General features: G+C 45.7%; 1 protein-coding gene across 7 annotated transcripts in view; it reads left to right on the top strand.

Annotated features, from left to right (window-relative positions):
• Positions 1–2,980: 2,980 nt before the first annotated feature.
• sntg2 (syntrophin, gamma 2) overlaps positions 2,981–24,742 on the top strand; it is a 37,490-nt gene continuing 15,728 nt past the window's right edge. For 3 of the 7 annotated variants that reach the window (XR_008693718.1, XR_008693717.1, XM_055505932.1), the window contains exons 1-9: positions 2,986–3,578; positions 11,777–11,914; positions 12,031–12,087; positions 12,193–12,250; positions 13,103–13,146; positions 14,011–14,052; positions 14,846–14,933; positions 15,720–15,808; positions 21,166–21,290. Coding sequence is in view for 3 of the 7 variants with exons in the window: in XM_055505932.1 (XP_055361907.1) it covers positions 3,510–3,578; positions 11,777–11,914; positions 12,031–12,087; positions 12,193–12,250; positions 13,103–13,146; positions 14,011–14,052; positions 14,846–14,933; positions 15,720–15,808; positions 21,166–21,290 (710 nt within the window). In the remaining 4 variants the exon portion in view is untranslated. Of the gene's footprint in view, positions 3,579–11,776; positions 11,915–12,030; positions 12,088–12,192; positions 12,251–13,102; positions 13,147–14,010; positions 14,053–14,845; positions 14,934–15,719; positions 15,809–21,165; positions 21,291–24,742 lie in introns of all 7 variants that reach the window. The other 4 variants (XR_008693716.1, XR_008693715.1, XM_055505931.1 and 1 more) reach the window with 3 other exon arrangements.

Genomic DNA, 24,742 nt, shown 5'->3' with positions numbered 1-24,742 from the left:
CGATCCCCCGCACGCTGGAGGCTCCCAGCTGGAAGTGACCTTATTCAGAACCCGCAGCCATGTGTCGTACAGTAGGTAAAAGCCCCTAACTCCTGTTTAACTCATTCTGAAAACATAAAAGATAATGAAACTTCCCTCTGACCTTTACTTTTTACCTTTTCACTTCACTTTATACAGTAGTTAGAGATTTAAAGGTCGCCTGTAATACACGAGATTACAGCAGCTATTCTGAGCAGACCCGCTCCCACCTCCTCGTTTTTTCTGCTGAGAATCATGTTTCACACATTTTTTTCTGGGCACCAGGAGGTTTAATTATTTAGTTTGGAGAGAGTTCGGATCATGTGGACTTTAGTTTATGACCAGTTACCTGTAAAACTAATTCCCCTGACTGGAAGTATTTTCTCACTTCTACCTGTTAAAGTTCCAGGAAGGGTGGAAGAAAAACACACAGGGAGAAATGATGCAACGTTCATTCTCATCTGCAGAAATGCTCAGTTTGTCTTTATTTAGACTTCGTTACTTACAATGTCCTCATTTTTCATTACATTTTATTCATTCAATTGTTTTCACATGTATTATTAAAATATATTGTTCCAGATATTTAAACTGTCAATGGTGTAAATCAGGGGATTTATTTGTCGCTATGTTCAGACTCTCACTAATAATGAGACACACCTTTACGTTGATGCCCAGGAAGCCACCAGAACCAGTACTAGAACCAGAACCGGTACCAGTACCAACACCAGAACGAGAACCTGTACTCGCACATGTAGAGGACCTGCAGCCTTGATGGGCAGCTTGAACCCAAGGGAGGAATGGACTGTGGTTCTCACAGGCTGTTGGGTTCCAGTGGCTGTGGAGGACGTTCTCATTCAGGACCATGAGGTTTCACCAGAGGTCTCATGGAGTCAGAACCGACGGACGGAGCGGCTGTTAATCTAACGACTGATTTACTCTGGTTTATTTGACTGTGTGGATCAGGGAGCACGTGATTCGCCACAGAATGAGGCAACAAACGCTGGTCTCACTCCACCACGTGCAGACAATGAATAAAAGACAATTATGGAACAAAACCATCTGCAGTGAGTTGAATAATGCACCGTGTGGCTGTGAAATAAGACACAGCGGAGCAGGACGACGCACGTTAGGACCCAATGAAAACAGCCGGTTTGATTAGAAACAGTTGTTGTAGTTTGTAGCTTCTTCGAGTCGGTGAGTTGCTCAGACACGACGTGTCGACCAGAAATTACACACATGGACGTGTCCAACTTTAACAAACCTCCATTAAGGCTGTAACAAAGAGAGGGCGCGAGAGCATAGAACGCAGGAGGAGGCTCCGTGGAACCCTGGCCTGGCATTGTCTGTGGAGGATGAGCAGGAACAGAAGGGGTTCAACAGAACAGGGGAGATAGAGGCTCAACCCATTCACGTCTAAGCAAATAATTCAACCGCACAAGAGCCGTGCGACGGTACGGACGGATTAAAACAGTGGATTCAGGTCGGCGCCTGTTATCAGGGCTGCGCCTGCTTCTGCAAGAGTTCCCAAAGTGGCCTCGGTGGCACCTCGTTCAGCGGAACACGATCAACACCCAGGGAACATGCGGATCATTAGGTCGAGCCGAAGAAAAAGGAAATTCAGCAGAACCGGGTCGGCAATTATTCCTGAACGGGGGAGGAAGATCCCGGGAAAACTGCTTAACCGGTGAAGGATTCCGATCAGCCGCTGAAATAGGCCCGAAGCCTGCGAAGTCAAACACGAGCCGGCGCTTTTAGAGAATGAAAGTCACTTTGAAGCTCTGACACAAGGTTTCAAAAGCGCCACTGAAGTTAAAGATGCAAGAGACAGATCCACAGCGATACGGTCACAGCTGAGAGAGCTTTAAAGGAACTGACTGATGAGCGGACGCCGATTTCTCGGCACGCGGAGACCAGACGCTGGAGCCGCGTCACGCTGGAATATTATTCCCCATCGTGATAAGTGAAAAGCCGACGTCGCGCTGCCGCATGAAAGCGCGAGCCGCGGATTTAACAAGGCTGAAGTCCGACAGACAACAGCTCGTCACAACTCAGCCCCAGCAGAATATGAAGTAGTCTTATTGGTCCGGTTCTGGTATCAGATCAGTAAAGTTCTGCTTAAATGAAGAGGTGAATGACTCTTGAAACGTGGCTCCTATTACATCATCTGCAGAGGTTTGTTTGTTTGGATGATGTCATCTGATTGATGGCGATGCTCAGTATTGAGTTTCTACTGGCGGTTTGTAACAGTATGATGTGCTTGACATCTTGAGTTTTTAAATCTAGAAGCAAAGACGATGCTTCATTTAGGGAAAGTAGGAGGAAGTAAACTATTATATGCTTTGAATCACAGGGATGTAATTAAATTAGACAATGGGTTAGTGTGTGTACGCTTAGGACGGATTAATGGATGAACGGACGGATGAGCAAATGAATGATGGATGGACAGATGGATTAAATTATTTCAAAGTAAAGTGCGTGTCTTGTTTTGAGTTTGGGGACTTTTTGTTCCCACCGTCCTTGAACGGGCCTGAAAACGATCAGGTCGCCGGGGCTTAAAATATGAAAGCACAGGTCAAAGACGCAGCGTAACTGAATGAATTCAAATGAGTCCTGGCTGCAAACACCCTCACACTTAATCCCGTTCCTCCCACTGCAATAAAGAGTTGGCTGCTCTGATTTAAATGACGTCTGCATCTCAACATCCGACCTGCTTTGTGACTCTCCTCCGAATTTGCATCGTTAACGTGCGCGGCTTAAGGAGCTTTTCTGACAATCACACACTTAAAACCGTCTGATCGGAGCTTTTGGTGATGACGCCGCTGTCGCACAACCGCTCAGCAAAATCACCACAGCTCCAATGTACAGAAAGACTGCAGCTCCAGCTCATGGGCAGTGATGAGGAAGCCTCCCTTCCACAGCACGTGAGCACGGCCTGCTCCCCTCAGGCGCTGCCTTTGAGACGCCCCAACAGCCTCAGAAATTAATTTGAGCCAGTATCCATTAAGCTTTAACAGGCTCTGGGAGGCAGGGCTTCATCCTAACACAGGTGAAAGGAGGACCATGGCAAATATTCTGTTGCCCATTTGAGGTGTCCTGTAATAATAGTCCAACGCATGATGTAAACATGGGTTATGTAGGATAACAGGCCTGAACGGGTTAATGTCCTGCTTTGACGCAGAAACGGTTAACGGGAGGACAGGCAGCAGGTGGAGACACGCAGACGGATGAGCAGCAGCGGCGGCAGCGGCAGCGGCAGCGGAGCCACCGCGTCCTGACGGAAGCCGCATCCGGCGCCGCATCTCCTCGCGTCGCGCCCGCAGGTGAACGCGCCACCGCCGCCCGAGGGGGGAGAGCGCGCGGGGCTCATGGCTCCTCCGTGCGCGCGCGCCCCTGTCCTCCCACCGGACGTCGGCAGCCGATCGCCGGATAAATGACTTGAGAGAAAACTCTCCGTCGAAGTCAGCGGACGGAGGGGAGCGCGTGGACGGGAGATGAGCGTGCCCGGGAAGCAGCACCCCGAGCTGATCGAGCGACCCGCCAGCCTCTCGGTGCCAACTTCGGCAAGTACACTGGTTCCTTACGATCTGCTCCCGGAGCCGTGCTGCGTTTAGGGACAGACCCGTTTCCAGGCTGCCTTTACGGAACGGACTCTTCCGGAGCTCCTCCACCTGACACCGTCTTGTGACCGACTTCATTTTGACGTTTGCGCCTGCATCGCTCCAACAGACGCGTCCTCACAGTTCGGCGTGTACGTTAGAAACTAAGCGGAGTCTTATATGAACAAAACGTGTAACTTTCAGAAAGCTCGTTCATAAAAGTCAGCTTGAAGCATTTAGTTGGATCAGTGGAGCTTTTATTTTGTATGTGTCGAATCCACCGGGAGCCTGAATTAGTGCCACTAAACGTGAGGGGTATATGTGTGTATAGTACAGTGTAGTATATGTGGCGGGTACTGTACATACAGTAAGTACACTTTTAGTTAATCTCCTTCGTTTTGTTTCTCAGGCGTCACGTCAGTGAGTTGCAGATGCTCCGTGCGTGATGCACTGACTTCCTGTTTGCTTCGAGCGGAGCTTCGTGCTTTCAGGGCTGTGTTGTGCTTTTTTTTACTTCCACATGGCTGAAGGAGAGCGCGAGCGACGTGCACGGTCATGTGCGTCCATCACTCGATCTCGCCGCTCCTCGTTTCCGGTCCGTGTGCGCTCCAGCGGTCGGTCGCTGTTGGGCCGTCGCCGCGGTCCCGGCTCCGTGTTCTGCAGACGGGCGGCTCAAATGACGCCGTTTGCCTCCACATTGATTAAACACGTGATTCCTGGGGCCCGGTTGGTGCCAGCTCCCATTAACATGCCGCGTAGCCCCGTCTCTTAATTTCTGACCTTTTAGCCATTAGTAAAACTTCTATCGGCCTATTGATTAGTAAAACGTGCAGATGCGGCGAATCACGCTCGGTGATTGGCAGTCACACAGAACCTGCGTCCTGGATGTGAGGTGGGCCGATGTAATCGCGATTCTGGGGGAGTCCGGTGCACTTGAACACCGTGACCTCTGAAGCGCGTGGCGCTGGGACGTGGACCCCTGCTGAGCCTCCAGTGTGGGCCAGTGCTTGTGTACCAGGCTGTTTTAGTGCCGTGATGGACAGGCAGAGCTCCGCCTCCTCCCACTGGGAGCGACTCCATCCCCGTCTTAGTTCCAGCAGCGTCTTTGTTCCGCGGGGGCTTTAGAACTGTAACTTTCCGTCACGTGATCACAACAGCTGCAGTATTCAGAGCGCAGGTTGGGGCCGTGAACCACTGTACTGGTTAGTGTGGAACCAGTGACTGAGACTGGGGCTCATTCACAGATTCATCGCATGTCAACGCTCACTCGTGAGGTCTCTCTCACCCTGGTCTTCTTTTCCACCTCCTCCTATGTCCTCAACGTACACCTCTAATATTTACCCAGACGCATCCCACTGCCTTACTGGGCTGTTCTGACCGGTGGTGTCGATAACAAGAAGGTAGCAGCACCCCAGAACCGGGCTCGCTACAAAGGTGGCAAATAGAGGGAGTCGGGCGAGCGAGCCGTCGCTCGGCCCTTTCAGGATAAATGACATGCAGCCCGTATCAGAACGCCGGCCCCCTGCGGTCACACGCTCGGGGCTCCTCTTGGCAGGAGCTGCACAGGCATAATTATACCCCAGCGGAGTGTGAAAGTCGGCGCCTTTGTGTTGAAGAAGTCAATCATGTTTTAACCAAATCGCTTCCATCGGAGCGCGCGTTCTCCGCTCCGCCCCGGCCTGCGAGAAAATGAATTTCACCTGTGTTTAGCGTCTTTTGTTGCCTAAAGAATATTTAATTTCCTTGTTCAACGTGAAGCGGCGACACACGTGGCTGGAGATCCTTCAAGGCCTCTCTCTTTTTATGCGGTAAGTGTTGGACGGATCCTTTCTCTGCCGCGCTGATTTCTCGATTTCTCTGCAGTCGAGGCTGGAACCTGTGCGAGTCGCGAAACGGGTCAAAGGGCACAAACTGGTGTAATATCCTCAATTAGCCTCTTTTTAAAGCCCGTAATTAGTCCCTGCAAAGGTCCATATATAACACGGTATTATGCACAGTCACATTCTGTTATTCCGCCGGTTACAAAACCCAGCTGTAATTAAAATCTTAATTAGAGGAGGTTTTTTTATCTCTCAGGAGGATGCGTACCGTCATAAATCCTGATACATCACAACAAGCTGCGCTGTCACTGCTCAGAACATTCCTTGAAATATTTGCTTGGCAAATAAAAGGCAACTGTTCTCGTGCATTATTAATACCCTCAGCGTTTCATTAGCATTTTTATTTCCATTCAAGGCAGGAAACTTCTGCATTTTAATGTCCCCATTCATTTCCCAGAGAGATAGAAAGAAATGCACCTTGTCCGTTCACCAGATGATGGCGGACGCCCGTCGCCACTTCAAAGCGATGCGGCGACGGCGCGAATGCGAGCCGCCGCACATTAGAGCTCGCCCCAAATTACTGCTCCCACGGCGGCGGCGTTGGAAAAGCGATGCCAGCTCCAAGCAGACTCGCAAACGCGTTTGACTGTTTGTGTATATGAAAAGGAGTCAGACGCGTTTGCACTGGCCTCTAATAACAGGGGCACTCAGGACGTCCTCACACTGTCTGCAAAATTGGTTTTCATCTCGTCTTCGCTCCTTCCAGACGCGTCTCACGCAGATTTATGGAAATGATAACTATTACATGATCAGCTGTTACTGCAGCAGTGAAGCGCTGCAACGCTCTGCAAGTCTGCACACACTGGGTTCTCACTGTCCATGAAGCTCCTCTGAGCAGAAAACCAGTAACAAAGTCGAAATCCTGCACATTAAGCGCTATTGTTTCTTTGGCTGTGATGTCGTCAGTCTGGTGTAATTATTTGACAGACATTCAATGAGAGCATAGGTTGCAATATATATGGAGTTTAAATCTGAGAAGGCCGTATTCCGCCGGTGGTGACGCCTCACGGTTCAGCCCCGAGGATTTAGAAGGAACAAGATTTACTTATTTAGATCAACGTCATAAAATAAGCAGTAAAACTGACTTTTTTTACAGCGTTATGTATGTATAAAACTTTATATGGCAGAGGCTTGAGTGGAATGTTGTGACCTGACAGCTGAGAATAAAAATGTCACTGTCTATAATATTGTTATGTATAATTATTAATTATAATAACAAAACTATTCAGGTTTTTTCCATGGAAATCCTGGATTTAGGTCATGTTAATGTTTTCTGGTCTAGCTCAGATTTCATATTTTGTCACTGATCACTGTCATCACTATCAGTTCTTCACCAATTGCCTCCAGTCACAGGTTTTTGGACTAGCCTTTAGTTCTCCAGCTGTGAACTCCTGAGTTAATAACACTTTCTAGCCTTTTCTATCAGAGTGAGCATCAACATCATAACGAGTCATGGTCGCATCAAATTCTAGAACTTAGAGAAACTGCTTTAAAGTCAAAAGAAATTCTTTATACTAGCATAGATTTAAAAAGTCATAGATCACTGCTGTTTCCAGAAACACATTAAAACACAATCATGAACTGCAAATGAGGCAATGTTTCCTTGAATGTTTTTAATTAAAGTCGTTTTTTGTAGCTGGTTAACTGTAGTCAGACTGTTTTTAACTTTATATAAAGACAGAACTAGTCAGTAGAACTGTGGTAACTGAAGTTGTCCCATTTAAAATGATGGATCATGTTGATTAATGCAGCTGTATGATGAGGCCTGGGCTTTAATGGACACTTACTGTAGATGTTAGATGGATGCACTTAAATGTGCAAGTTTGTAAAATTGCCGAGTTAAAACTCAGCAATTTTACAAACTTGCATGCTGTTTATGTAGGAACTGGATAACACGTTTATATTTTTTTAGCTTTTTTTATTCTGGCCTGTAGCCAGACAGAGAAAAGGTGATGCACGATTTTGGCCCAGAGACAGTTTCACTGATCAAAAGTCAGACGTGAAGGCTGAAAAGCATGAAATCCATGATGAAAGGTTTGTTAATGTTAAACTGAACTACTGACGGAACTAAAGCGTGATTCACTGAACAGGCTCTAAGTGGATTAAGGTTGCTTTCTTGCATTTCGGGTTTGATGACTTCTGAAGACGCTCTGGTTGATCTGAGCTCTGAGGCTGACTGTGCGTCGGTAGCACAGGTGCTGATGAGTTCACAGGCCAAGTCAGTTCAGGTTTCATGAGCAGCGAGAGACAGAAGAAGCGCAAATCAGATCAAATGAATGCGGGGGTGGGCATTGTTGAGGTTTGCACAGCTAGCTGGCGATCAGCTAACCATTGGTCCAAATCAGTCCCACTAGCTCCCGGAGTTCTCTTTCTCGATGTATAATATCTCTCCAGAGACACAGCTCAACTAGAAGTTCCAGGGTAACCTGGGTGGCTCAGCTAACTGCTAAGTGGGCCGTATTCACACCGCTGATGAGGCTGCTGATGCAGAGTCACAGCAGGCGTCTTCTGCTGCGTGAAGGGGTCACCGGGTCACAGAGCTTCATGTTCATGCACTGAACAGTGTGGATCTAACACTCTCTGATGGCGTCTGTAGACGGATTACAGATCTGAACCGAATCCTCGATCTGTCAATGGGTAATTCCGATTGGATTCATTCTGCTTCACATCAAGCTGCTGGTGTGTTTTTCGAGGGCGGTTACACATCGTGTAGAGTGAATGCAGTGACCTGCAGTCCTTCACTTCCAGTGGCACTTCCAGAGACGGTCGATAAGCAGGAACCTGGACAGGCTGAGTAATATTCCTCCCCTCACTCCCTTCCTCGCTGACAGGTGGAGTCCACCCCGCTGGTGTTGCACACACACTGCCAAGCAGCCGAGCCGAGCATTTACGCCAGCTGTCGCACACAATTAAGAAGCACTGCTCTTTGTAAGTCTTGTTTTCTTGTTGCCTCTGCTGCTCCGTCCTCCGGCAGAACAGAATAGAACAGAACAGAACCGAACAAAACCGAACAGAACAGTGGAGACACGTCACGGAACCTGCTCAGCTGCTCACAGTGGAAATGACAGCGTAGAAGTCCCTGTTAAATATGCTCCAGCTCTATAAAGTTATAATCATGTCTACAGTATGTGCCACAGTTTGAACTTCTGATTGTTCTGTACGTTTCAATCAGGACGATGCAGAGTCCAGATCCACCACGTTAACGTCTCCTGACTCAAATTGAACTGAAACCAAATTGAAATCAGTATGAAAAAAAAAGAATCAAGTTAACGATGTGCTTATACTGTAGCTCTGAATAATGAGTGGAGAGGAAAAGGTGAGGGACCGGACCTTCATTTGAAACCAATCAAATAAAAAGATGGCAAAGGCGGTGACTGATTCCTGTTTTCCTGGATTAAATTCCAGCATCTAATGACAGACTTAGACTGAAACATTCAATAGGGTTTATAATGTTTCGTGAATACCCTCATTGTGTCATTGTGCGACCGATGTGCACATTAGTTCGGCACTTAGTGACCTGCAGAGACGTTGGGGCTGATGTAAATAATATCCAGGGGCTGTTCTTATTCATTAAACCTTCAGAATCTTCTTTTCTAAGATTCAAAAACACATCTGAGCCCTCGGGCTTTGTGTGAAGTCGCCACCCATTCAAGCCTTATTATTTATTAGCTGAATGCCTTGATGCCATGATTATGGCTTTAGCTCTATTAATTAGTTCCGTAATGTTCATAGTGGAGGTGTTTCCTTTTATAAAAGCCTTCGTACTCACAGTTCGCGTCTGATCTGTCTTGAACTGAATCCCAGACATCAAGTGAGGCTTCGTGCGCTGAATCTGACTGAAGTTCTCACCTGCTGCGTTTGAAGCTGCCCCCCCCAACCAAACAAATTAACTATACATGTTCACCCTCCAGCACAATCCATGGCTTCACCATCTATAATGTATAGACAACTTTATAAAAGTGCAGCTTTGATTTTCCATCGATGCCGTGCATAGATTCCTGACTGTAGGAGGATTTGGTGACCTTCCAGCAGAGCAGCAGCCTGTTTATAGAGGCAACCTTTCCATTTTGTCCGGCGCAGCTTCCAGCTGATTTGAGTGTATAGAACTGAACTTTTGAGAACCTTTTGAGGACTTAAAGGAGTTTCTCGCCTGACACTGTGGTTCATCAGAGCCAAGGGAAACCCATTACAGCCGAGACTGTTGGGTCTGGCAGGTGCTTGGTGCGTCAGATTAGAAGACTTGCAGCAGGATGAGACCTGGGACTGGAGGAGAGAGAGAGCTTGATTCATGGTGTACAGTGTAAAAACATACAGACCTTGTTAATAATGCACCACGAGTATTTTACACACACGTAGACCAGGACCCACACTAGTCCAAACTGGGACGTCCAGAACTGTTCTTCTAACTGGGACGTGCCACCGTGGAGTCAGAGCCTGACTGGGTTCTAGCTGCTAAAGAGAAGTTAGTGGCGACTGTGTCTCTGCCATTCTGGGCTCTTGCTTTGATCAAAGGTACCTGTTTTTACTTTCATTTGCAACAAAGCCGGTGAATTGGGTTCCCAGTCGCTTTTACTTCCCCAGATGGAGAATTAATCGTGTGTTATCTGGACGTTCTGGTTTTTGGAGGACCGTATACTTTGCAGGGCGGTTGTGCTGCCTTGCATTTAGGTCGTCCGTGTCACCCCCCCAATGTTTGGCTCTAAGCCTCTAAAGGCAAAGAAGCACGATTTGTCCACATTCAGCACTATGAATATGCTGTCACAAGATTTTAATTTAGCTCCAGGGCTCCTGCAGTAGTTGACCGTAATGTGCTTCGTGGCCTCGTGTGCCTGCCGACGGCTGCTGGTGTTGGTCACTCAGTGATAGTATGACTGGAAGCTCATTATTTAAAATGAATGGAAGCTAAAAGAAAATAAAAAAATATACAGTATTATACTGTAATACGTAACTGAGCTTATTTTCTAAATGCTCATCTTCCATTAGCTGTAATGAAGGATGGTCTAGACACCAATAGTTATTTGTGCATTCGAGATAGTGAGAGCCTTGGGATCAAACTCCGATCCTGATTCACATCCTCATGTTTTACTATATTTGTCAAAAATGTCCCAAAAATGGATTTTGGCCACAAAACATGGAGGTGTTTATCTGAAACAATTAAAGCTAAAAGTCTGTTGTTTCTCACTCACCTGGGTTTTCTTATTCACTGTGGAGCTACGCAGATAACCAAGCTTTATTTATGAGCTTAAGAGGTGAACGGAAGGTTTACGGCTGTCTCATTGTTCTTTAAATAATGGCCACACAAAACACTCGCATCTGGAGGCACAGGCACTGCTGGAGGTACAGGCACTCACTGAGTTCAGCTTCCAGTAGTTTGGATGTGTTTGCTGTTGAGCTGATTCTACTCCAACACTGCCTGCTATTAAGCATCCTGGTGAATTAGCAGCAGTCGTGCAGTACTGTACAAGCACGGACACGCTCTGTCTGAGACTTCTTATATTGCTTCAGCCAGAAAGGATCCTTCTGGGTACAACCTGCATCCGTATGAAATGAAAGAGGGGGTGGACAATAACTCATATACAACCATAACTATTGCAATAACTCAAACTGTGCCTTTGTATGTTTTTATTAAAGAAGGTCCATCTACTGATTCAACTCTAGTGACGCAGGTTCACATGGGCTTCATTACTACTCTAGTTGTTTATGCCCCACCTTTTCTACTAAATATTGACTCATAGTCTTCTGGTTTCTTTATATGTCACGTCATTCATTAATTGTAAAGTCATGACCAAAGTATAGTGAAGGTTGGAGTTAATGCAACTCATTCATTTGTGACACAGTCCATGTCGGTCGCTAATGTTTGGTGAAAAAGCACCAATCCCACAATGCACCATGTCTGTACTTCAGTGGTCAGTTGAGAACTGAAGGATCACGCGGTGGTGCATGTTTACAGCCTGGGTCCACCCGCACTGCGTGATGTTGCAGGTATCTATGGAATCTCAGTCATAATAAGCATCCGAGCTGTTTGTCATCTTTTATTCTTTGAGGACAAAAACGACAAAGTGAAATGGTTGCGTGTTTTGTTTGTCTTTCTTTTCTTGCAACGGCATAAAATTCAAAGCATGCAATTCTTTCATTCGGCCTCACGCAGAGGTTCGCACCCGGACGATGTCAAGCAAAACCAATTAACCCAACACTACACCCACAGAATGAAAGGAGATTAAAGCGCTCATTGTGTAATTGCTCCGCTTGGCGAAATCTCAACGCCCTTCTCGATCCCTCCAGGCGAAATCCGGGATCGCCTTGCTGTACAACGAGGAGACCAACAACACCTACGACGTCTGCCTGAAGCTGACTAAAGAGGCGCTGACCATCCAGAAGCTGGACGTGGTCTGCACAAGTGGAAGCGAGTCCCAAGTAAATGTAAGCGCACCCGAGGGCTCCAGGCTACCGATTGGTATTCATGTCACACAACCACACGACGCTGTTTCAATTTTCACAATATCCCTTTGCCAATAAGAAACTCCCACTTTCTAAAGCACAGAACTGTTGTACTGCGAAGACAAGCGGCTGGCGGCCTGGGCTTAAGCATCAAAGTAAGCAGATCCGTCCTGATTATGGGGGGACTAGAGTGGAACCAGATGACTGTTTGTCTGGAAAGCAGAGGCGTTTGGTCCTCTCATTGTCTCCTGCTGTTTCAGGGAGGTGCAGAGCACAACGTGCCCGTGGTGATTTCAAAGATTTTCAAAGATCAAGTAGGTAAGAAGCCGTTTAATGTGGAGCTGGAAACGGTTTTCAGTGTAATGTCTAATAATGAGGAATGAAGCAATATGTTTTTAACTAATCTGGCCTTTACACAAAAAGATAAACTCTGTATATTATTTCATATCTTATACAAATCTATAAAAAGAAAGTCATTTACTTATTATATAAGGAATCATTGTTTTTCAACAAGCTGAGCCTGAACTTAAAAACCCTTCGGTGGGATTTCAGCTGATTAGTATCTAAAGTACAACTGACTTGTATGTATTGTCGGCATTCGACTGAAGAGTAGTTTTCTACGTTTAGTTCTGCACATGTAAAATAAAACAGGCTCTTTGTTCACGCAAACACTAACGTTTACTGAGCAGAGAGTCTGGAGCCGTAAAACGCTTCCGTGCTGTTTTCCTGATGGAAGAGCAGAGACTTTAATCACGCCGAGTCGTACGAGCTGATGACCTCTCAGTATCCGACTTGGATGCAATATCACAGCGTCACAGCAATGAATCATCTCCCTCTAATTTGTCTTTTTGCCCACATCCCTCTTAATGCGAGGGAATCATGTCTTCATATCCTTGAGGACGCTAAGAACCCTTTTCACAGAGCTTTACAAATCTCCCCACAACAGGCCTCTCATTGTTTCCTTCGCTGCCACCGCAAATGACTTTATGTCCTGATTAACTCCAAATTTCATGCTCCTCTGTGTTCCGTCTCTGAGCTGGAGGATGTTGCCACAGATTAGCCAGACAGCGACACTGATTGCTATTTCCAACACATTAGCATGTATGAAATGAGCAATTTATTTAGTAATGTTTTCATTAACCTCTGACTCCGGACGGCGGCCGCCTGCAGCCGATCAGACGGGGAAGCTGTTCGTCGGGGACGCCGTACTGCAGGTCGGTGCATCCGTTCATGACTCATTCGCTTCAAGGTTGATTTGGGTCACAGCCGAGCCCGGCACTGTGTTGCATCTAATATATTTTATTTTGACAGAGTGTAATTTCATTGTGGAAACAGAATGAGAGTCGTTTTGATGCTTGAACTGCGTGATTTAAAGGAAATCTGGCTCTAAAACCCCTGGTTTCAGTTTAACTAAATAACGGTGACACTGTCTGTTGTGTATTAATAACAAGCTTGTGTTCATAATAATCATCATCGAGTGTCTCGTATTTAGTAGTGATACTCATTTAATCTTTGTGAAAGTTAATTTGAATGTGTCTGGCAGGTTTATTGGCTGAGCTGTTTATCTGGAATATGAAATTGATTCCTTGGATCGCTAAGCAATATTAAAATTCAGATTGCAAGTTATTATGAATTACATTAGGAATAGAGTTGCTATTGCTTCCACTTTGGATCCCCCATTGTTTCATATTTATTTGCAATATGGCTTATTTGAGTTGTCAGGCTGCATAACATTGCATCTATTTACATAGTCTGAGGCAGGTGATAGGAGGCAGGGACGGGTTGGAAACTTTTGAATGGCAGGAGGTGCAGACTGTGGCTCAGGACCTGGAGTGTCTGACTATTATGTTGTGTAATACATGGATATTAAATAAGCAGTAGTAAAATGTATTCAGAAAATCTGATTTTACTGGATTTGTGAGTGAGTTGCATTTCATTTTTCATTTTTTTTTTCTTTTTTTTTCTTTGTGCTCATTCATGAGTTTATGTTTCATGAGTGCTAACTATTTTTTCATCTATTTTTAATCTGCAAACCTTGTCAAACATGTCCTCACTTCCATCTTGTTCCCCCTCTTCAGGTCAATGGAATAAACGTGGAGCACTGCACCCACGAGGAGGTGGTGAGTATCCTGTTCCAACCATGCGCTGGTTTCTCTTTTGCTTCACAATCTGTCAAACCGAAGAATAGTTTGGTAGCAAAAGCTGCAAGAATATCCTGCAGAGTTTCTCCTCGTGGCTTCTTTGTAGACCCCCCCCCAACCCCACGCTCTCCCACACAGAGTCTCTGTTCCCACGTCTGTCGGTTTCCCGTGCAGCTTCCAACCAGCTGTTCGCTACATTCACCTTCAGCGCCTCAAAAAACGCATAATGAGCAGCTTCTCTTCGGAGCGGAATCTAGCTTTTAATGGCAGGCTGTCACGCTCCGCCGCTGACAGATGCTCAGGCTAAAGTAACAGGGGCTGCGCGGCGACGCTGGAGAGGACCGGATGCAGATGTGCTCACGGCAGAGGTGGCGAGACCTCGCGAGTCAAGGGTCTGCTCTTCATTTGCTCTGCTTTGCAGGATTCGTGGATGATGGATTTAGTATTTGCTGCTTTAAATCTACCTCCCTGAACGGCTTTTTAAAACCATGACTCTGCGTTTTCCATCACTCAGACATCAGATAATCAGACACCCGGAGCATAATTACTCTGTGGTATCAGCTGTCGCGTTGGTGCCGCCTGTCACGGGAAACGCTGCTCTTCAGTGATGACTGATGATTTGAGTGAAGCCACTTCAGTCAGGCTTTTACTGATGATTACATATTTGTCACTCCGCTCCTGTGACGTCTGTGTTCGCGCAGGCTGTGCACAGTAATGTGAGTGTGGCTGGTTTCATTCTTATCTCGATCTGCATCTCTCTCGCTCGTGTCAGGTTCACCTTCTGCGCACAGCCGGGGATGAGGTCACCATCACCGTTCAGTACCTGCGGGAGGTTCCATCGTTTCTGAAGCTGCCTCTAGGTGAGAGTCTCTTAGCGAACTGTATCACAAGTGGTAAAAGTTAAATATAGAGATAAAAGTTTATGTGGACAGTTTTTTGGTCAACTTATCACATTTAAAGTTGTAGGTGAGCACTGAGCAGTAAATGTTAATGTTTAGTAGCCTGAGATGAGCAGTAATGTCAGACGCCTGGAGCGTCCAGGAGATGTATAGAGAGATAAAATAATCCCTGTGGAGCCGAAAGAGAGCCAGAGTTGAGGCGAGGAAATAAGACCGTGAAGCAGCCAAAATGTAGGATAAGATCAAACAGATGATGCACCTCCTGGCCTCACGTTGTGGGAGGAGCTGAGTCACCGTCGTCTTATGAATCAGAGACTGGAATTATTTTCCTTCTTTTTCCCCCACAGCGAGCAGCAAATATAATTTTTAAAACATTTAGCTAATTGTGTCTGGTTTACAGATGTAGGAGGAGAAAACTCCTGGATGTCCATGAATATGGAGGCATGTTATCCCATTTCATTCTCTGGGCTCCGTAACATTCAGGTTTTGCTGTGGGGTGTCTTGCCAGAGCAGCGTGTTTTGTTGCGTGAGAACAAGAAGGCAGATGTTCTCTTTTACCAAGGCACAAATGATGAGCAGTGTCCAGTGTCCTAATGTTCCTTTCCTTTCCTTTCCTTTCCTTTCCTTTCCTTTCCTTTCCTTTCCTTTCCTTTCCTTTCCTTTCCTTTCCTTTCCTTTCCTTTCCTTTCCTTTCCTTTCCTTTCCTTTCCTTTCCTTTCCTTTCCTCCCCTTCTTTCATTTATTTAGGTTCTCCTGGACCATCCACCAACCACAGCAGAGTGTCTTCTCCACTTTTTGACAGCGGCTTTCATTTAAATGGCAATGGAAACAACGTGGTAAGACACATACACACAAGTTATTGTAGGTGACATTTACAGGTAACCAGCAGATGACGACCATGGTCTCAATGATTAGTTATATATTTTTTTTAAACATGACATAACATCCAGTCCATACATGCACTAGACGTCCGTTTTGACTCTTTGCATGGCTCGTTCTGACTCCTGGCGTGGCTCATTTTGACTTGAGGCGTGGCTCATTTGGACTCGTTTTGACTTGTAGCGTGGCTCGTTTTGACTCGTGGCGTGGATCATTTGGACTCGTTTTGACTCGTAGCGTGGATCATTTTGACTCGTTTTGACTCCTGAAGTGGCTCGTTTTGAGACATGGGGCTCGTCTTTGGGGGGCCCTTACTTTGCTGTTAATTAAGCATCTTGTCACAGCTGCATCTGTACAATGGGCTGAACAATATATTGCAGTGCAGCACAAAAACTGATGATATAATTGTTGTTTTAAAAGCTCAGCCAAGTGAAACAGCCATCTGGCTCTTCTAATTAGGACCGGTTAACAGCTGTTTATGGTCACCTACTCTGTGAAAGACACATAGAGTTTAGTGCTTCCATCATAGTTAGTGGCTGTATGGAGCAGTACAGGAATCATGGGGCGGTTAAACTGTGGTGCATCAGGATCAGGTTCATAATGTACTGTACGTTGAATCATCTGTATTCGCCCGCCATGGGGGGAGTGTGTTTATCCCAGCGCAGCTTGCTCAGCAGCCTCAGCCACCACAAGGCAGCAGCAGCCTGAGCCTCTGCCTCTCTTTGTGAACTGTGGCTCATACAAATCCGCTTTGACTTTGACATGTTATTAAATGCGCAATCCATAACATCCTCACCGTGTATATGCTGGGATGGTGTTTCGCCGTCCAACGTGTCCCAAGGCCGATGGCTGACGGCTGTGGAGCTGCTCTCATGGCACAGGCAGGAAAAGGAAGAGAAAACTAGAGAGGCTTTTATCCTAACTATAAATAAATATGTCATATTCCTATATTTGTGCATAAATATACATCTTGATGAAATTACTTCATCAGTGACTGCAGATGTTACCAGGGTGTTCAGGTAACAGAGATCCAGCCATCTTTGTTTTCTCTTTTGAAACTTTTACTGTAAAATAGCTGTGTTTTGTGCGACGCAGTGATTAAAAGATGTTGCAGAGTTTGGTTTCATTACTAAAGTGTTGCCTCGGCAGAACATTCTTGTACTGGGCTGCATTTCTTGCATTTCCTTGTATCTGCATGCCGTTTATCTGAGGGGTCCACACAGTAGATAACCCAACCCGGCGGTCTCCCTGCGCTAAAGCAAACAGCTTACGACTCTGCTACGTTACGGGTCTGTGCGTCTCCATCATCTGAGATGATAATTAGCCCAACAATTTCCTGAACTTATACACAGTCTTTTCCCAGTTGCTTTTCCCACATGTCAAGTGAGACGCTTGTTGTCTCTCAAATAAGAACTTTTATGTGAGCAGTTGTTTTCATTCATGAAATAATTGCCTGTTTTCCAGAGCAGGGTGCTGATGAATCCACTGTACTGACAGGATGCCTCCAGATAGAGATTTACAGGAAACTAGGGCAACTTATAACTTAATTTTCTGAATTAATGACATCTGCTCTGCATCATTTTAATACAGTACGGTCTCTAATGGAAGGCCATTAAGCCTGAGGCTGGGAACGTGCCTGCACTGTCTGTATGTTGTGTTGGTTTGACTCTGGCACGTAAACACAGAAGCAGGTCACTAATATTCATACGTTTGCATGATGAACACTCCCCCAAGACCTCTTTGTTGGAGGCCTGGGCTACTGGACAAAACCCGCAACTCTTCATGCTTACTTCATGCTAACAACTTGGTCACTCAAGCTGAGATACAGCTAGAGCTGCTTTTTCAGCAAAGCATTGATGATGAAAGAAACAACCCATGTCATCCATTATACCGTTTGAAACAAATACATTCTTTCAATTCTTCATTCCTTCATTAGCCTTGAATGTTTGCTTTGGCTCAGCACGTAGGCACAGGCTTGTTTCTGGACACGTGTTTTTTCATTAGTGCTCAGCAGTCACGCGGGGACGGATGAGCGCGACGGGGACCGAGAGAGGAGGAAACGGCAATCTCTAAACCTGAAAGCAGCTCCGCCGCGAGGGGGGGAAGTCATCAGAGGAGCAGGAGGCGTTTTCAGCCGCTCTGAGGGTCCTCGCCCTCTGTACGTTAGGCGTCGGGGTATCAGAGCTTCATCACCTCGCTGCGTCTTTGCTTTTAATCTCTCCTCTTTGTGTAATTATAGTAACAGCGTACGACCCAGTGATTGCGGCTCTACAAGGTGAAAGCCACCTATGAGGGGATAGGTGCAGATTTGCATGGATCATCTTGCTGCATTCCGGCTCTGAAGTGCCTGTATCCCTGTGTCTGTGGCTCCACTTCCTGTTTTTCAGCCCTTCACTGAAGGCAGGTGCTTTGTTCAGGCTAATCCACTCTGACAGCCTGATGGCTCCTATTCGCCGCCACTTCCTCCGCTCGCTGCTCCAGAGTTAACTAAAACATTTTGTCCTGGGCTGACATAAATAGAGCAAATGATGATAATTTCTTTAGAAACAGAGTAATTACGGGCGGGGAGGCTGACGGGAGGCGCGTGCGAGCGCTGCAGCGGTGACGGGGGACCCGCTCTGCAAACGTCGGCAGTTTTTCAGCACCGCTTTGGACCCAGAGGCAATTTTAACGATGCGGCTTTCCGTTGAGCCGCTGCAGAGCAGGGGATGGCAGGTGATTTGGTTCCTTTGTGATGAACACGTACCTGCGCCGGCTGTATAATGACACGCGCCACATTGTAGGATTGTTTGGTGGGTTTTGGGATTTTGTGCCGACAGATAATCTGAATGCGTGCGCCGGTTGATGCTGTTGAAGCTTCACTTATCTGAGCCTTGAGGTTGTAACTGGTTAGATAATGGGTAATGGAGCTGTTCTTCATTAAGGGCCTGCGATTTGCATTTAAATGTCCCGCATCAAAGCATTTGTCGACATATTGTGCTTCAGGAGAGAATGAAGCTGTTTAGAAGCGCCGCTTTGCATTTTGAGCTTTTTTTGTACCCGCACGAAACATGTCAAACTCTGTTTAGACCCTTTTTCTTGAATAGCAACAGTGAGTGATTGGTTTGGTGCCTGACGTCATTTTGGCCTTAGCCTGTAGTTAATCACTGTTCTCCATCACTCCTTCTAAAGCTGTTGTGCTTGGAAGCCCTCTTCTTTGTGCCGCCAGTAAACCTTTGGTGTTCTCCCTAATGTTTTAAAACCGTCCTCGGCTTTTCCTTTACCAAAATAAAAGACATTTTAAACTATAAACGGTGCACAGGTCGGGTTCAGATCCCCCCTTCATGGCCTTTACACTGTGGGTTTGAATCCAGACACACTCATGCGTGGAGGGCGCCTGGCTCTCTGTAGCTCAGTACATCGTGACCAAACAAGTGGGACGACTGGGACAGTCTGACGTTCCTCCATGTGAGGTGACTGGCAGAGGTTTTATCCAGTAGAGGTTTTAATAGAAGTGTAGTGTTTCTGAAGACAGCAGATTATACAGAAGTGCAGGACGCTGTGGTTTAGAGGCTTTGACTCCTCTGGGTCCAGGAGCACAGTCTGGTCTTTGGAGGTGCTGCCTTTGTTTTCCATCAGTGTTGGAGCCAGTTCAATTTGGGGCATTTCTGGAGTTTTATTGTGAGGGAGTGATGCCGACTGCAGCCGTGTCTCTTTCCTATTCTGAGCACGTTGGTGCTGCTGACCATTACAGTGATTGCAGCTGCTGTGAAGAGCATTGGAATAAGTGTAATAAGTCTATAAGTCCTGTTTGCTTTGATGTCACATCAGTCAGGGCTCAGCCCTCAGACCTGCCACATTAACGTCTCTGATTACGCCATAAACCAGGCGTTTTAACTTAAGGTGGTGCATTACTGCCTGTTTATCGCAGCGGTTAGTCTCCGCGGCAACATGAAGGTGATTAGTGTAAGCATAAGGTGGATGCGCTGTAGGGAGTTTGTGTTGAGATCACATTATTGGAGTTTCAGCTCATGTTCAAAATCGGTCTTCACTTGGGTCCGTTTTTGTCCTGTTGGATGTTGTTTCCATTTCTGTGTGTGATGTGAAAAATCAGCCAAAGTGACACCAATGATTTTTGCTGATAATCACTGTTTTTATCTGCATGTTGGTGGTGGCCTGGGGATTTAATGGGTTGAGTGTTGGTCCTGGAAGCAGAAGGTCACTAGTTTGAACCAGTCTTCAAGGACACAGCTTGTCCTCGAGGGGATGAATAAAGTACTGTATGTCTTATCTTACAGTATATTAAATGGCCAGTCCACTGTTATATTGCTAATAGTAAACTGTAGGTTGTTATAAACCCAACGGGATTACTTTTTACGTAAATCTTTTCTTCATTTTCCAACTATTTTGGAGCTGAATAAGGCTTTGATTTTTTTCCTTGTTATGACACCAAAACAACCAATCATTATTTCATGAAAGAAGTGGACTCTGTCTGATCACAATGAAGTCTGCACTAGTTTGTTGTGGGGACATAATGACACGGCACACGCTAGAAAGTCCATTTTCTTCTTCTTGATTCCTGATTTCAGTGCGTTTTCTCCCTTCTGGCACCTGCTGCTGTAATTACTGAACATCCTTGGCATTTTCTTTTGCTGTTTGCTTGGTTCACGTCTCACCAAACACAAACAAGGGACAAAGTATGTGTTTAAAAACAGAAAACACACAGGACGGGAACGTTCCATCAATGCAAATAAAGGTGTAGCATCAGAAAAGTGACAACTACAGTTGTCAACACGTTAAACAAACGCTAAAGATGCTAACGTGAGGAATTCAGCCCCAGATGCTTTGTGCAGATTTCAGAACATAACTGCTTCAGTTCGTTCTTCCTCTTTTGGACTTGTGAGTTACAGTGTTTTCATACATTTCAGTTTGACGCTTTCCAACAAGCTTCAGCAGGTTTTCCTGCAGAACGTTACACATGGTGGGTTTCATTCAGCTACTGCAGCTACGGAAAGAGGAAAGAAACTCTACATGTTGTATCAAATGTAAGTTTCCATTAATGAACGCAGCTTATCTCAGCTCTTAGTAAATGATGAGATGACAGGTAAAGTAAACTAATAAAAGTACAGTAGTAACACACTGTAAATACCAGACCTACTGCATTTTGTCCAATCCCTTTGAAATTCTCAGTTTAAATTAGATTTTTGGACATTTGCTTCAATGAGGCAGCAACTGTAAAAGGAGCAGAGCACAGCTGGTCGGTTCGGGGCTGGCCCGTTGTTTGTGCGTGTAGATTGTGCAGACGTCTCACGGCGCCCTCCTTGTGTCCACGCAGGCGCCGTCGCCCCCCCCGCCCTCCGCCGACGAGCCAAAGTACGAGAAGCGCTGGCTGGATGCTGTGTCGCTGCCGCTGCTGATGGCCAGAGTCTCCAGATACAAAGCTGGCGCCGATAAATTAAGGTAAGGCTAATCCAGCATGATATAATTCACCTCCGAGGGGGCACAGTTCACTGAGCGCAGTTGTTGGCTTAGCGGCCACTTCTCATCTCGGCAGGAGGACGTTAATGCCAATATCTATGCACCGGCATAAACGGCTTAAAAGGTCAGTGCTGCTGTGACGCCGGGGCTCAGGAGGTGTGACCGCGCCAACACCGCTCCGACTTGTAAATGCATTTCATTATTATGCCCCAACTCTTTTCTGTTGATCTTTAAATGCACTGTGGCACCACAAGCGTTTCTCTCCGTCAGCGTCCAAACCCCAAACCAGCTGAGGGATTGTTTTCAAGTCCCCGTCACATCACGCTGATTGTTTCCCGTCACTTCATGACGTCTGATCATTCTTCACCGTCGACCAACAACTGATGCCGTTCACACAAGTCTGAAGATAATAACACACGCATTTACATAATTGGCAACATTTATCTCATTTATCACTTCATTGTGATAGTGTGAAATTAAATACATAATTTAAAAACTTTGTCCTTTTTCTTCAGGAAACACCTTATTTTTATCTTTTGTAACTGCTTTTTATTCATATTGGAAAGGCTTTACATCATTGTCAGGAATAATTTATTTTATGTACATTATGACAAACTATTAGTCTGGACTGGGAGCTTAAGTTAAACACTAATTAAGAAATTTGCTAATTCGGCATCTTTGGTAGCATCCAGTTTAAAGCCCTGACTGAGAGCAGAGACCTGTTTGCTGTAATTGAATCAGTAGTTGCTCTTAAAGCTCAATCACCTAGTTAATTAGTAGAGTACAAGGGGATATGATCTGTGAGAACTCCAGCAATTAATAGTAAAGCTGCTAATGACTTCATTTGAATTAGGAAAGGCTATTAATTGCGATCATGGCTTTATAATCATGTGTTTGTCCATAATTAGGTTTAATAAGTCTCTGTTTCTGTGTCATTTTACAAATCAAACAAACCTGTTTTGTGATTAGTCCAATCTGTACCCTAATGGCTGCAAAGCGAGTGAAATGCTGCAGACACGTGTTGTAGATTAAACAAATCATCGGTCAAAGAGCTCCGAAGGCCGAGAGCCTCGATATCTATACAGGAAAAAGCCTAAACACAGCAGATACTGTGGGATTTACACCAAATGATACCTTTCAGTGGGTGAGGTACGTGGGATTTACTGTTTTTATATTTCTCCATCACTAAACTTTTAACAACTGTGAGAATAAAACATTTAAAATGTTGTATTTATTACATGTCTTCGAGTCAAGGCTCTAATGTCCTCGTTAATCAAATATTTAGATGAGACATGTCTGGTTTGTAATTAGTGGCAACTGTTGATGACCAGTAATAACCATCTCTCCATTACCGGCTATGATTTCAGTCATGGAGTGAGCAGTTCTCCAACGTCTCTGCTCTTAATGAGCTCTTAGCAAACGTCATGCTTTAGCTTTACAATTATAATCATGCTTATAAATATTCAGTTGTATTTCACTGGTCTGCTGTTTTGGACCAGATGCCCTGGGGCCACATTTCACATGATGAGTAGCTCTCTAAGTGTTGTTTGGGAAGATGAAGGTGGTTTTCCTAAAACCTAATGTTGTTCCAATTAATGTTTAATGGCTCAATATATACTTATACAGTACATACTGCTAGTGTACATACAAATAAGCTGTGTAGAGGACAACAAACAAACTAATGGGCTTTAGAAGAGATTAGCAGAGGCACCGGCTCCACGCTCGTCTCCGTCTGTGTTTTCCTTCACAGTTTGATCCCACTTCTATGAAGCATCCTGCTAAAGCTACTTCCTGTTTGCAATGTGTGTCACCACATTGCTTTAGCCACAGTGCGAAATCAATAGACACTTCCAAGTTGTCTTATTATTGGTGGAAGAACCTCCAGCCAATGAGCTGTTTGAGATGTGGGCCGATCTGCTCTGTGTTGATGGATTTAGACTAATACCAACGGCCAAGTATTTTCTCTCCCTTGTTGTCCTGTTTTAACAAAGGTTTAAAATGATCGGAAACATTGTAAAATGTCATCTGTGACTCTAAGTGGCTCTTATTTGTAGAAAAACTCTGCATGAATGGCTGTGACAAAACACAGCAAACTTCCTGTGGCTGCTTCACAATAAAAGCCACTTGTGTGAAGCAGCTGCAGCAGCAGGTTGGAATTTTGTATGTACAATACAGTAGTTATTGAGCATAATTATAGTCTCATGCATTATAACAGTATGTCTGTTAGACTCGATCACTGACTTGGGTTCACCTTTTCAAAGCTAAACGCGCTGACGCTGCTTCTCATCAGCATCTGTCACAGCTGGACGTCTGCCGTCGCTGGTTCTTCACCTGTCGTCCTTCGTGTTAACTGGCTGCTGCCTCGTCTCGGCCCCTTCCTTTCTCACTCGGCAACAGGCAGGGCCCAATAATTGCAGCTGGGAACGGCGAAGACGTGTGAAAGAATCACAGGCGCCTGAGATCTTATCTTGGCGAGGATTTGAGTGGTGCTCGCTGAAGGTGGACGAGCTTTGGCAGTTCCTCCTCACAGGGTTGTGTTCTCATGACATTGATCTGCCAGACGTCCGTTCCTCTGATTAATCTCATTGCACTTTCATCCCTCCTCGCGCCTCCCCATTACAACAGAGTCTCAAAGGTTTTGCATTAATTGAAGGAGCTCTCACCGATCTGGAGTAGTGTCTGCGTCCAAAGTCATTTCATCCGTTCTGCACTTACAGGGATATTTATGTGCTTGTTTGGGACACGCAAGACAAATTATTAAAAAAGAATTCCAAACATGCGGCAGCGATATTTTAGAGGTATATGAATCACAGCCCAGAGCTAATTTGGATGCACACGAACTAACTCCAAAAGAATTTGTGCCCTTATTAAATGCAAGAAAAGGAGCCGGCCCAGTGGAAGGGACCCTGGAGAACCACCGGGTCAGTAAACAGTCAGCGGAACATAAGATTTTAACAAGCCTATCGCAGGAAGACGAGGAAAGTCATGCTCACCAGAGGATTTGTTAGGAACGCTGGCTTTGTAACATCCAACCTTGAGGAGCGTGTTTGTGAGGTGTTTGCATTAGGAGCTGCCTGAGAAACATTTGCCTCTGTTGTTCCTCTGTTTATCAGACTTCACTTCGCGGAGCTCCTCCTGCCTGTGTATGTGCACAATCAAATGCCCCCCCCCCTGCCTTCACACGTTCCCCAACGCTGACAACCCCCCCCCCCCTCTCTGCACATTCGGCTGTTTCCACCTTCAGACTCCTCACACAAGACTGGAAGCGTGTGTGTGTGTGTGTGTGTGTGTGTGTCGTGCAAATGCAGCAAATGAAATGTCAGGAAGTGTCATATTGAGCTGATGGGTCTGATCGCTGTTGATGACCTCATCAGCACCCTGAGAGTAGTTTAATGGTGTGGGTAAGAAAAACTCTGCACCCAGGAGATTCTCTC

Source organism: Betta splendens, chromosome 22, assembly GCF_900634795.4.
Source record: "Betta splendens chromosome 22, fBetSpl5.4, whole genome shotgun sequence".
NCBI lineage: Eukaryota > Metazoa > Chordata > Actinopteri > Anabantiformes > Osphronemidae > Betta > Betta splendens.
Note: the sequence above shows the minus strand (reverse complement) of the source record. Positions and strands in the feature narration are given on the sequence as shown.